The sequence below is a fragment of the Macaca mulatta genome, chromosome 12 (genome assembly GCF_049350105.2).
Source record: "Macaca mulatta isolate MMU2019108-1 chromosome 12, T2T-MMU8v2.0, whole genome shotgun sequence".
Classification (NCBI taxonomy): domain Eukaryota; kingdom Metazoa; phylum Chordata; class Mammalia; order Primates; family Cercopithecidae; genus Macaca; species Macaca mulatta.
The window spans coordinates 27,227,964-27,241,549 of NC_133417.1; the positions used below are offsets into that span (position 1 = coordinate 27,227,964).

Genomic DNA, 13,586 nt, shown 5'->3' on the forward strand with positions numbered 1-13,586 from the left:
CTGAAACTCAACCAAAAGGGAACAGTTACACAGAAAATAAAATAACAGAGGGGACTTGCGCAGTGATTCATGCGGGTAATCCCAGTACTTTGGGAGGCCAAGGACAATGGATCACCTGAGGTCAGGAGTTCAAGACCAGCCTGACTAACATGGTGAAACCCCGTCTCTACTAAAAATTCAAAAATTAGCTGGGCGATACATGCCTGTAATCCTAGCTACTTGGGAGGCTGAAGCAGAACTGCTTGAATCTGGAAGGTGGATGTTGCAGTGAGCTGAGATCACGCCATTGCACTCCAGCCTGGGCAATAAGAGCAAAACTCCATCTCAAAATAAATGAATTATTTAATTAAAATAAAATAACAGAGGGATATGAAAATAGAAGTACTGTACGGTTGGGAAATGTATATATTTCGTCTTCCTCCCTGTTTCCTAGCTTACAACTAAAATGCCTGTAATCTCCAAAGAGCTATCTCTTTGTATGCTAATGTTGACTGATAGCTTCAAGATATCAGATTAGGCTGGGCACTGGAAGGACAAAGGCATGATTAGAGGGTTGGGACTTCAGCCCCTGCTCCCAACCTCCTGGATGAGGAGATTGGTGAAGGTCAGTCTCCTCAACAATCATGCCTACATAATGAAGACTTCATAAAAACCCAAAAGGACAGGTTCAGAGCGCTTCTAGATAGCTGAACACATGGAGGTTCCTGGAGGATGGCAGGCTCCAGGAAAAGAATGCAAGCTCCGTCCCTTTTCCCCCATACTTCGTTGTATGCATCTCTTCATCTGTATCCTTTATAATAAACCAACAAATATAAGTGTTTCCCTGAGTTCTGTGATCCGCTCCAGCAAACTAGTTGAATCCAAAGCAGGGGTCATGGGAACCCCAACTTGAAGCCGGTAGTCAGAAGTTCCAGAGGTCTAGACTTGGAACTGGTGTCTGAAGTGGGGCAGTCTTGGGGACTGAGCCCCAAACTGTGGGATCTGACACTATCTCCAGGTATAGAGTGTCAGAATTGAATTGGAGGACACCCAGCTGTGTCCACTACAGAATTGCTTGCTTGCTTGCTGGTGGAGAGAAATCACCACGTATTTGGGGTCACAGAAGTCTTCTCTGTTGATTGTTGTTGTGTTGGTGTGAGAACAGAGGGAAAACATGATTAAAGAGGTTTTCCAAAACAAGTACCAAAAATAATTCATTAGATTCGGAAGTTAGAAATTGTTGGCTGTTTTAACATTTGGAATAGGATGGTGGGAACCAGAACTCAGTGGGTTGAGTAATAAGAGGGAAGGTAGGAATTCATAACTAGTATGAGTGAAACAAGATCCTAGACAGGCAGAATTTTTCTTCTCTCTCTAAACCAGTGGGAAAGACATCAGCAAGGAACAAAGATTATAAATCCGTTTTTATGTCTTCCAAATTATGTTTCGATTGTGTAGTTATTTTTCCTCTATAGATGCAAACGATTTTCAGTTATCCACATAGACATTTTTTAACTATACAGTTTAATGGTTTTTAGTACATTCAATACACAGATAGGAGCACTATCACCACAGTTACAGAACTTTTTCATTGCCCCAAAAGAAACCCCACACATTGTAGCTATTCCTATGCTAATAATAATAGTAATACTGATATTGGATGATCCCAATCCTCATCTGTTTTCTGTTTCTGTATATTTCTCTGTTCTGGACATCTCATATGAATGAAATTATATAATACATGGTCATTCATGACTGGCTTTTATTCACTTAGCATAATGTTTTTAAGGTTCATCCATATTGTAGCATGTATTTTTTTTCTTCTGTGTATGCATTTTTATTTGAGCAAATATACAAGTGAATAATTCATTTAATGGCTAATGTATAAGTTACTATTAATGTCATTGTGGTTTTAGGAAGTTGAAGCTAATATTAAATTTTGGGAGAAATAAGGTTTGCTTAATAAATGATTCAATATTCTCTCTCAGTGAAGCATACAGCTAATTGCCAGCTATACCTGGTATACAATTAGTTAGAAGTATGGCAGATTCCCACTGAAGCTTTCAAGGTTGAATATTGCCTAGAGAATTCTACTAGATGTTAAGTCAACTTTTCCTTTTTGGATCACTTTAATTTGAAATTTTTTTTTCACATCATTAAATCTTCATTATCTTGTTCATAGCCCAATAAACTAAATTTCAGGGGTTAAATAATAAGTTATCTGGAATTTCTGGGTGTCTGCAATATTTTCAGAGGCTACCCTATTAAATACAGTCATTAATGAATTAGAACCTAGGAACCTGAAGGTGTTATTGATAAAGATTACACTCACTGACATAATTTTGTACATATTTTTGTGTTGCTTTTAGCCATATTGTATAAATTTTATATGGAGAAATATGGATGGTACAGATAACTATATTATGTAACTAACAGGAAAACGATTCCGTGGATTAATCCTGAAAATGGATATTTTTTAAGTAATTTGTTTTGCTCTAGGGAACATCATGTATTTGCTCTCTGAAATATCTTCTAAAAGTCATTTTTATTGGAGGTAATATTTAAGTCATTTTATTTCTTATCTGTTGCAGACATTTGACCAAGAGTATGTGAAACATTGGATGGAGGGTGGTCAAACAGAAGCATTACTCTTTTCTGCTTTTTTTTTATTTGCCACTGGTATAACAACTGTTCCCTCTTTCTTTAAAATTACTTCTGGAATAATGACTAGAACACTAATAACTAAAGGACTGTTAGCCCTTCATTTTAACTTTTAGTAGTAGTTTATTAGCTTGTTTTTATTACTTCTGTAATAAATAACAGCATGTATCAGTTCATTTTAAAGGTTACACGATAGAAGTTTTAGTTTGTGCCTACTTTTAGATGGTTTTGGCTCACCTGCTAAAACATCAGTATACCTTAAGAAAAGTAATTTACCTGTTAGAGTCTCCTGTAAAGGATTATTAACCTTTAACTTATGACCATTATAAAAATATCTAAGCTCAATTACAGATATGAAAATTTGAAAGCTTGGATAAGCTACAATGTGGAATAAAAGGCAGAAGGTATAAATCTTAAGACCTTAGGAAAGTTGTCATTCTTATTTTTTTAACAAGTGCTACTAAAAGCAGGGTATCTTTTTAAAAATAAAAAACCCAGATAATCTAAAAATCCTCTGCAATCTTTAGATCTACATATTAAGGGGAGAGACAGCCTAAATTTGTATCAATGGCCAGTAAAATTGTTAGATTTTGTTATTTCACACAGATAGTAGAAATTTCAGTGGCAGTACATTCACTGAAGAACGATTGAAATATTCTTATACCTACTCTTTAGCTCAAACACAGAAAATCAATTTAAATGTACTGAACTCCAAATAAGTTGCCTGCTTTTTTTTTTTTTTTTTTTTTTTTTTTGAGATAGTTGCCCAGGCTGGAGTGCAATGGCGCAATCTCAGCTCACTGCAACCTCCGCCTCCCGGGTTCAAGCAATTCTCCTACCTCAGCCTCCTACCTCAGCCTGTAGCTGGGATTACTACAGGCATGTGCCACCATGCCCCGCTAATTATGTATGTTTTTAGTAGAGATAGAGTTTCTTCATGTTGGTCAGACTGCTCTTGAACTCCCTATCTCAGGTAACCTGCCCGCCTCAACCTCCCAAAGTGCTGGGATTGAGCCACTGCGCTCAGCTAATTGCCTGCTTTTGATTCTTGTCTTCATTTTTTTACAATAAGGCACTATGTAAATTATAAAAGTTACTGAAAATACTGTCTCACGATAAATTAACCCCAAAAGCTTGGATGAGGCTGGGTGCAGTGACTCACGCCTGTAATCCCAGCACTTTAGGAGGCCGAGGCGGGGGGATCACCTGAGGTTGGGAGTTCAAGACCAGCCTGGGCAACATGGTGAAACCCTGTGACTACTAAAAATACAAAAGCTAGCCGGGTGTGGTGGCGGGCACCTGTACTCAGCTGCCGGGAGGCTGAAGCAGGAGAATCACTTGAACCCAGGAGGCAGAGGTTGCAGGGAGCCGAGATTGTGCCACAACACTGCAGCCTGGGGGACAGAGCAAGACTGTCTTAAAAAAAAAAAAAAAAAAAACTTGGATGAAAGAGGGTCTTACAGTTTAGTAAATAAATCCTTTCTTGGGAAAACTTTAGGAAGTAAAAATTCTTCACTCTCCCCCCAAATTTAAGAAACACAAAAAGAATACTAAAAGACCTTCTGGATGAAGTAATTTTATTACTTTATTCCATGCAAAATATATTTGTTGAACCCTTCTATATACAAATAGTTCAAATAACTATATGACAATAATTGTGATAAATGCTATTAAAGAAAAATATGTAAAAGCAACAATTCTAAGAAAGAATATAAGAATGTGTTTCAGCAAAGGGGAACAGCATGTTCAAGGTACCTGAGAAAGATAGGAGCTTAGCAAATACAAAAATAAACCAGGATGATAACAGTTTTGTGAGTTCAGGTCAGGAGATTAGGCTGGAGCTGGATGAAGACCAGCTCATGCCTGCCTTGTACATATGTTTAGTTCTAAGAGCAGTAAGAAACCCATGACAGATTTAACAAAGTGAGTGATGTGTGATCACATATGTGTTCTTAAAAGATTGTTATACATGTTTCATGTAGAATAGATTAGGGAAGATCAGGGAAGATACAGGGAGACAATATACTCCTGCTATAGTAGTCAAGCCGGAAATCCTGATTGCCTGGATCCAGGGTTGTGGCAGTAGAAAAATAGATCAAAAGTAGATAAAATTTGCAGTAGTAATTAACTATACAGAAGCGTTTGAAAAAGGATGATTAAAAAAACAACAACAACCTTCAAGACCAGCCTGGCCAATATGGAGAAACCCCAACTTTACTAAAAACAGAAAATTAGTCTGGCCTGGTGGCACATGCCTGTCATCCCAGCTACTCAGGAGGCTGAGGCAGTAGAATCGCTTGAACATGAGAGACGGAGGTTGAAGTGAGCCGAGATTGTGCCCTTGCACTCCAGCCTGGGCAACGAGAGCGAAACTCTGTCTCAAATAAATAAAAACTAGAATTCTCATGCTTCTAGTATCATATACTGAGCAGAAGGTGGTGCCACTTACTGAGATGGGATATACTAAAGGAGAAGCAGGTTTGGAGACAAAACTGAATATTGATATAATTTTTGTTAAAATGTAATTCTGTCTTCAGCTTTGGATTTGAAATCACCAGGTAGACATGTTTTTCTCTTGATTTTTTTTAAACTAATATAAAAATGTATAGTTAAATATCTAATGACTGATGGGGGAAATGTTATTACTTAGTTTTATGAAACTTTTGCAGTATAGGAGGAGAATCAAATGCAGGTCTGATGTGTAGACTTTCAGGTGACCAAAGGCGGGGGCTACCAGTTCTTCTATTGAAATTGAGAATAATCTGCATAGTTTCTATTTTAGAGAATCATTAACCTCTTGGCCTCGTTTTCTTGATCTATAAACTTTGGAAGATAAAACTGAATGATTTGTAAAGCTGCTTTTAGCTTTAAGGTTCTGTAACTTAGACATGTTTTTTTTTCACACGTGCGTGAAATTTCCAATTAGCACAGGAAAATTCTGGAGCCATGTTATGGGTGTGTGAGCAGGGAAGTCCTTTGGGGAGCGATACCATTAATTTCTTGCGGCTAAGTGAACTAAATAAGACCTTAGTGATCTAAGGGAGCATATACAGGTACTCCCTAGAGTCCTTATTTATTTTATATGTTGGAGGTTTTTGATTCACTTAGATTTTTATGGGAAAATTTAAAAATATATAATGGCAGTTTATAGAATGGGTTGAAATATCCTCTTCTTCTGAGTTAGCGATATAATTAATACTTCTCTGCCATAGTCCCATCTACATACTAGTATTAGAGTCCCATAGGAGTATTCCTGTCATTACTGTCGTTGCATGTTCTTTAGAATACTGTTTCTATGGAGTTCAGCATGATAACAAAGTCATGAGCCTAACTAAAGATATCTGTTTTTCTGCTTCCTCTCTACTTCATTGAATGAGGAAATAAAAACTAAAGTGCTTTTTCTATCCACACATTCACAGAGCAAACTCTAATATAGTAATACTTAGCAGATCAAAATACATTTAAGTTCCTTCGTTATGTGTAAGCAAAAAAAAAAAAAATGCATTTAAGAATAGCCACATGTTGATTATTGTTAAAGTTGGGTGATGGGTACATCAAAATTCATTACACTATTCTGTACATTAGCGTATGTGTGAAAACTTCCGTAATAAAAAGTTAAACTAAAAAAATCATCTTTTATTGTTTTAAAACATTAATAAATATTCTAGCATCAAGATTGGGGTAGTCCTGAATGTATAGATTTTAGGGGGTGAAATTTAACTGTATAAATCATAGTCTGTTGACATTTGTGATTACTTCATTACTAAGTTTTACATATAAGAGTCTTCATACTTTGTTTCAGGGACAGAATGATGCTGCTGAAATTGGAACAAGAAATTTTAGATTTCATTGGTAATAATGAGTAAGTCCTGACATTTAACAAGAAAAGAAATTGTCATCACCATTCTCCTTGACTTACTAAATTGGTTTTTCTTGTGCTTCTAGGTCTCCACGTAAAAAATTCCCCCCAATGACATCTTACCATAGGATGCTATTACACAGAGTAGCCGCTTACTTTGGATTAGACCACAATGTTGATCAGAGTGGGAAGTCTGTCATAGTAAACAAAACTAGCAATACAAGAATGTAAGTGTCAAGAGATGTAACTGCATATTATATATCTAAATAATAATACTTTTATCTTTCTATAGTACCTTTCATCTGAGGTTTTCCACATGTTTGAGCAGTCTAATTAAGTTTGTTGATAACCTTATGTGATAGGACTGAAAACACATTTAGTTTACTGGGAACAAAACGCAACAGCCTGAACTCAAGTATAGCATATGAATGAGGACTGGGGCATATGTTAAAAAAATAAAAACCCAGAGGACATAATATCAGTGATGTTTGACAACAACTCTTAGGGATTTTTAAAATTAATTTAGATAGCTATAGCCAGCCTTAGTCAAATTAATAAAAAAAAAAAAAGAGAGAGAATAGACTTTGTCTGTGACACCTTCATATTTAGTTAATCTTCTGTCAGTTTACCATTCTTTCCAAAAAGCCTCCAGATTTACTCCTTTTCTCTCACAATTCTTAAGAAAGTGGGACTATTGGTTAATGCAGTATCATCCATAGTGCTGTCTTCTTCCTAGGCTATGTATGACTCACCAAGGAAAATTTTTAAAGAGTTAGGAGGAGCTTTTTGTTTTAAGAATTGATTGCTTTATACTATTAAGGAAGTAGATCATCATTGCTGTTACTTGGGAACAAAAGACCCAATGCAGAGACACCCAAGTTATAAAACATACACAGCACATCCGTTACATCTTCTGCCTATTTATAAGGCTAATCCTAAAACAACTAGCTGAGTTCAGCTAAAATTTCTATTTTGATTGGCCTATCAAAAGGAATTTCAGTTTGATATGAGGCAGCAACAAGTCTGTGGTAATGGATAGCAGTCAACTTCAGATGGCATAAATAGTCCTTTTTGGTCGATTATTTTTCTTTCCTGAAACCAAATTTCTCCCAGGTTCTTAGCTGTGAATGATTTAATTTGCATGGTTATATTTACTTCATCTATACCTTTTCTGATCTATGGTCTTTTGTCCTTATAGCTACCATATCACTTGCTGGAGCTATTGGTTTTCTCCCATTTTAAATAGTCTTTTTGTCAACTAAGTAGATACTTTAGTATTTCTAAATGATTTTTGCTATAATTAAAAGTAAATTAGTGAAAATAGATGTGTTTAGAAACGGATCTTTTCTTTCTATAGGGATTAAATGTTACCAAAATGTGAGTCTGATTTAATTTTCATTAAAATTTTCATATCCCTTAATCTTTAATATTCTTTTCAATTAGTCCTTTTCCAGTCAGTTATATCATGACTAAAGTAGGATAGTAACCATTATGCTATGAGCTGAGTTAGAAGTAATTAGAACCGTTAATTCATTTAACCAGTACCTCTCAACATTACTCAGAGCTGCTGGATACCCAAGCACATATACATTTGCAGGCATTTTGACTGGTGACTCTCTAAGGTTTTCAATACAGTGTAACCTCAGTTATTTGAATTCTATGAATGATGTCAAAAAACTTTAGAGTTCTCTTTATCAAGATAATCAAAAGCTAGGCTCAGCAGAGATGCTTATAATACACTTAAAAAGAAGTATGGGTCAAGAATATAATTATAACCTGACATTTCAGATCATTGAAGTTACACTGTATTTTTTCTTTTTAATATCTTCTGGGATATGAAGAAGGTAGTAAATCAGAAAACCTTAGAGATCTGCTCCACACTGAATAAAAACAAACTTACCTTTTCCTCATAGGGAGATTACCCGCTCCAGCCTTGAATCAGTGGTGGTGTGGATGTCAACAACCCAGTGTCCACTGGGGTGTCTCAATGGAGCGGGAAGTTGGCGATTACAGGGCAGTAAATTCAGGCATCTATAAAAGAATGAGGTAAGACAGTCTTAAGGTTAGCTGAAATGCCTGCCAGTGCTATTGGTGTGGGAATCCAGCTGCTCTTAGAAAAGTTGCCAGGCCCTTGGTTAAACCTTATAGTTCACTTTGGAATAGCAGTCCCTCATTCAATTATAAACTCCATAAATAAGAAAATGTGACTTTGAACAGTTACAAAAATAGATAACATAAGTAAATGGGGCAATCATGACAAAAATAACATACTGCCATTGTCAGAACTAAATAAAAATATTTCAAATCCTTGAAGAAAATAGTCTTCTTATTATTTTGGTCACAAAGCTGTTTTTAGTCTTATTTTTCTTCTTCTTATATATATATTTATGTACAAATCTGTTCTCTATTTCACCCATCTAAGTATTTTACAATAGAGATTTCATTAACTTGCTTAGATAATTCTCCTTTTGCATAATTTGACAGGAGGCTTTTATGTACTTTATTAGAAATTCATAGGTTAAAATAAATGTTCAGAAGTATTACTTCGGTTCTAAGGCCAGGCACCTGTAATCCCAGCACTTTGGGAGACTGAGGCAGGTAGATCACTTGAGGTCAGGAGTGCACAACCAGCCTGGCCAACACAATGAAACCCCATCTCTACTAAAAATACAAAAAAAATTTAGCTGGGCATGGTGGCACCCGCCTGTAATCTCACCTACTCAGAAGGCTGAGACAGGAGAATCGCTTGAACCCAGGCGGCAGAAGTTGCAGTGAGCTGAGATCGCACCATGGCACTCCAGCCTGGATGACAGAGTGAGACTCTGTCTCTAAAAAAATTTTTAAAAAAGAAGCGTTACTTAGGTTCTAGATATAAGGAAGTTTGCTGAAAATGTCATTACTCAGGTTTATTTGGATTAGAAATTTACTTAGGTTATTCACATATATCATTTGACTATATAATAGATATAAAAACTACCTAGGAGTTCAATGAGATTTTCTCTAAAGCCATTTAATGTATTGTTATATTTCATATTTCAAAAGAATAATTCCAGTTTTGTACTAGAATGATGCTTAGTCACAAGAATATTGATTGAATTAATTTGTGGAAGCTGAGAATGTATTTTGGGAGGTGAAATTTTATGTAACTGTGATTTTCCAAGGCCCACAACCTTGTGTTTGTCCTCTAGAACCCAGTGGAACTTGCAACATTTCTGTAGAAGAAAGACGAGTTCACTATAAAATATATTGCTAAGATTTCATAAGCATTACTTTAGGTCACAACTTTAACCTCTATAAAAGAGCTTCTGTTTTCTAACCTGTTCAGTTAATGTTAAACAAATCTGTGCCCTACTGTAATTTAAAATTCATGGATGCAGTTTGAAGTCGTCTGTAAGTTTGTAGCTAATTGAATGACAAAATATTTTATTACTTTCAGTTGTATAACACCAAACTAGGTACCACAGGAGTAGCATAAGATACAGTACTGTACTTTCCTTGTCCCAGCATGTTTTCATAAGTTTAGATGAGGCAGTACAGGCTTTGGGTCTAACTGACCTGGCCTCCAACTATGGCTTAATCATATGCCTACCTTTGACCTTGCACATTTGCTTAAGCCATTTGAACCTCTGTTTGCTCAATAAGATTTATATAAATAACTAACTTCTGAGTGTTTACTGTTTTGTGTGTTATTGACATATTCATTTCATCTTCAGAATAACCCTAAGAAGTAGGTACACTATATAATTCCAATTTTACAAATAAAGAAACTGGGAAAGAGAAAAGTTAAGTAACTTTTGCAAGTCATCAAGCAGCTAAAGTGCTAAAGCTCAACCTTTGAATCCAAGCAGTCTGACTCCAGAGCCCACATTGTATTTGATGTGGCCGCTCAACCATAACATGGAATAGTTAGTATTTTCTCATGAGATTATTGTGAGGACTAAATACATCATCTATCTTATAAACTAGAGAGAAGGACATTTAGTATAGGCTTGGAGTTCAGCAGACCTGGGTTGAAATCCCAACTCTGCCATTTTCTAGCTGTGTGATCTCTATTTTAGCCTCCTGGAATCTCAGGTTCCTTATCTGTAAAATAAAAACAAAGATAGTATCTACCATATAGGGTTTTTTTGGGGATAAATTATTTTAACTGTCCATGAATACGTTCTCCAGTATGGCACTAAAAAGTGGTAACTTTTATTTTATTGCTTTTCATAAAATGTTATGTTTAACTTCTTTGCTAATATTGTGCATTATCTTTTCCTGTTCCTTTGTTTTTGTTTTTGTTTTTTAAGACCTGATCAGAAATTTAATGAACATATTAAGGATGATAAAGGTGAAGACTTTCAGAAACGTTATATCCTCAAGAGAGATAACTCTAGCTTTGACAAAGATGATAACCAGGTAATCTGAACAATTACAGCATTTTTATAGGTGCAAGATATATTATACCAGTAGTTCATTTGCCAAAAAATTATCCTCTTTTCTGTAGATGAGAATACGTTTGAAAGATGACAGAAGAAGCAAATCTATAGAAGAAAGAGAAGAAGAGTACCAGAGAGCTAGAGATCGAATATTTTCCCAAGATGTATGTACTAACATATTTAGGTCTTCATGTTAGAATATATTTTAATTGCATTGTAGGGTCTCAGTCTCCCTTTTATCTATTGATCACATTTATTTGTAATCACATTTGTTGCATATAAGGTCATCTTTTAGAAATATTGAAATCACTTTTGCTTGTGTTATTAATTTAATAGTTTATAAAATACTACATTGCAGTAGTTATGTAAAATTTTACAAAGTTGGAAGCAGGTGGACTATAGGAGTCATTAAAAGAATGTTGGCCAGTGTATATAGTTTGTGTGATTTTTTTTTTTTCCCCAGACCTCTGACAGACTTGAGATTTTTATTAATAGAACATTGGTCCACTGTCTACAAAATCATATACTGTAGATGCTACTTGTTGACTTTCTTTGACGATAATTTATTTCATCTTTTGAAATAAAGCTAATTGATGTTGTAGGTTAATATTTGTTTTCTGCTTTATAAGTGATTATGTAATATAGGCTTTCTAAATGGCTATTTTATGCATTTATGCCAGAAGAGAATCAGTTTGTTTTTTGTCGACATCTGTTAAGCATCTGTCCCGTAATATGTGTTAATCTGCTAAAGACAGAAATTTCCTCTGTTTAAAAAAAAAAAAGATTAAATAATATTAAAATCCGGATTGTAAGTGAAGAACTTACTCATTCAACAAATTTTATTGAGCACCTGTAGTAAGTGCAATCCTAGGCACTGGACAGTTATAATAGTTTATCCCCAAAACAACCCTATATGGTAGATACTATCTTTGTTTTTATTTTACAGATAAGGAACCTGAGATTCCAGGAGGCTAAATTAGAGATCACACAGCTAGAAAATGGCAGAGTTGGGATTTCAACCCAAGTCTGCTGAACTCCAAGCCTATACTAAATGTCCTTCTCTCTAGTTTTTAAGATAGATGAGGTATCTGCCCTTGATGAATAGCCAAGTAATGACAACAGGGTGTGTGGTTTATGTAGAGACATGAAGGTATAACAGGTGACACAGCAGATGAGCACCACAAACCAGAACTGGGGAAGGGATGGGACAGTTCGCTTCCAAGAAGTAAACTTACAGAAGTGAAGAGTTCCAAGTAGAGGGTCAGTATGTACAGAAACCCAGAGGTGAGGGAGAACTTGACACACATTAGGAATGAAAAGATTTAAAAGTAGGCCAGGCACAGTGGCTCACACCTGTAATCCCACCACTATGGGAGCGCTGAGGTGGGTGGCTCACTTGAGCTCAGGAGTTCAATAACAGCCTGAGCAACATGGCAAAACCCCATCTCTACAAAAAATTAGCCAGGCATGGTGGTGCACATCTGTAGTCCCAGCTACTCAGGAGGCTGAGACAGGAGGATCTCCTGAACCCAGGAAGTAGAGGTTGCAGTGACCCAAGATAAGACTACTACACTCCAGCCTGAGTGACAGAGTGACCCTGTCTCAAAAAAAAGATTCCGAGTAGCCAGAATCTAGCCTGAGTGATGTAAGGAGTGAGGAAACTTTAGACTGGAAAAATAATCAGAAATGAGATGACACGGCCCTGAAGGTTTAAGATGTTTGGACTTTTGGCGGTTTTGGTGGTGGTTTTTTGTTTTGGGTTTTATTTATTTATTATTTATTTACTTTTGGCTTTTTTCTTTTTTGGTCAGCAGACTTTTTCTGTAAAGGTCAGATAATAGCTGTTTTAGGGATTGTGAGCCACATAGTCTTCATTGCAGCCACTCAAATCTGACTTTTTTTTTCCTACTCAAATGTGAAAGCAGCCACAGACAATACATAAATGAATGGTCATGGCCGTGTTCCTGTTCCAGTAAAACTTTATTTGCAGAAACGGGTATCTGGCTATAGTTTGCTGACACTTGTGCTAAAACATCAGGGAGCCATTCAGGTGGGAAGAATTATGATCAGATTGACATTTTAGAGAGATTGCTTCTGTTACATAAAATGGGCAAAAAATGGTAACTGGAAAACTGGTTAGAAAACTGTTGTAATCATACAAACAAAAATGGTCATTCCTGACCCAGGTTAACAGTGCTGAAGGACTTTAAGCACCATTAAGGCATAGCTGCTTGTTCACTGCTCTAGTCACAGATAAAAGCACAGGTGATCAAATATTTGTTAAGTGAATGAAGTGGAATATATATTCTATATATACCTTAAATATATAATGAAAATGGGTTCACTTATTTGGAAGATAATATTTGAATTTCAAATTAATTTGAGCCACAAAATGAATGGCTTCAAGATACATATATATTTGTTAAAAGTAAGCATAGAATCTCCAAACCAGAAAAAAAATTCCATTATTATTTATTTGTGTACCCTTCTCACCATTTTTTACTTATATTATTAAACATGATTTTTGTTGTAGTCATTGGTTTACAGATGGCATTATATTATATTTGACAAAAGCTCAACTTTTTGTTTCTATTCTTTCTTTCTAGTCCCTGTGTTCCCAAGAGAATTACATTATTGACAAAAGGTGAGGGAATTTTTAACATCTG

The 13,586-nt window shown here is 35.7% G+C and overlaps 1 protein-coding gene across 37 annotated transcripts in view; it reads left to right on the forward strand.

Moving 5' to 3' along the window:
• The window catches only part of R3HDM1 (R3H domain containing 1), a 125,835-nt gene that overhangs the window by 23,925 nt on the left and 88,324 nt on the right, over window positions 1-13,586 (forward strand). For 34 of the 37 annotated variants that reach the window (XM_015109985.3, XM_028830663.2, XM_015109993.3 and 31 more), the window contains 5 exons: window positions 6,443-6,502; window positions 6,586-6,726; window positions 10,792-10,900; window positions 10,989-11,084; window positions 13,527-13,564. In XM_015109985.3, coding sequence (XP_014965471.3) covers window positions 6,443-6,502; window positions 6,586-6,726; window positions 10,792-10,900; window positions 10,989-11,084; window positions 13,527-13,564 — 444 coding nt within the window. Of the gene's footprint in view, window positions 1-6,442; window positions 6,503-6,585; window positions 6,727-8,412; window positions 8,546-10,791; window positions 10,901-10,988; window positions 11,085-13,526; window positions 13,565-13,586 lie in introns of all 37 variants that reach the window. The other 3 variants (XM_077956932.1, XM_077956933.1, XM_077956934.1) reach the window with 1 other exon arrangement.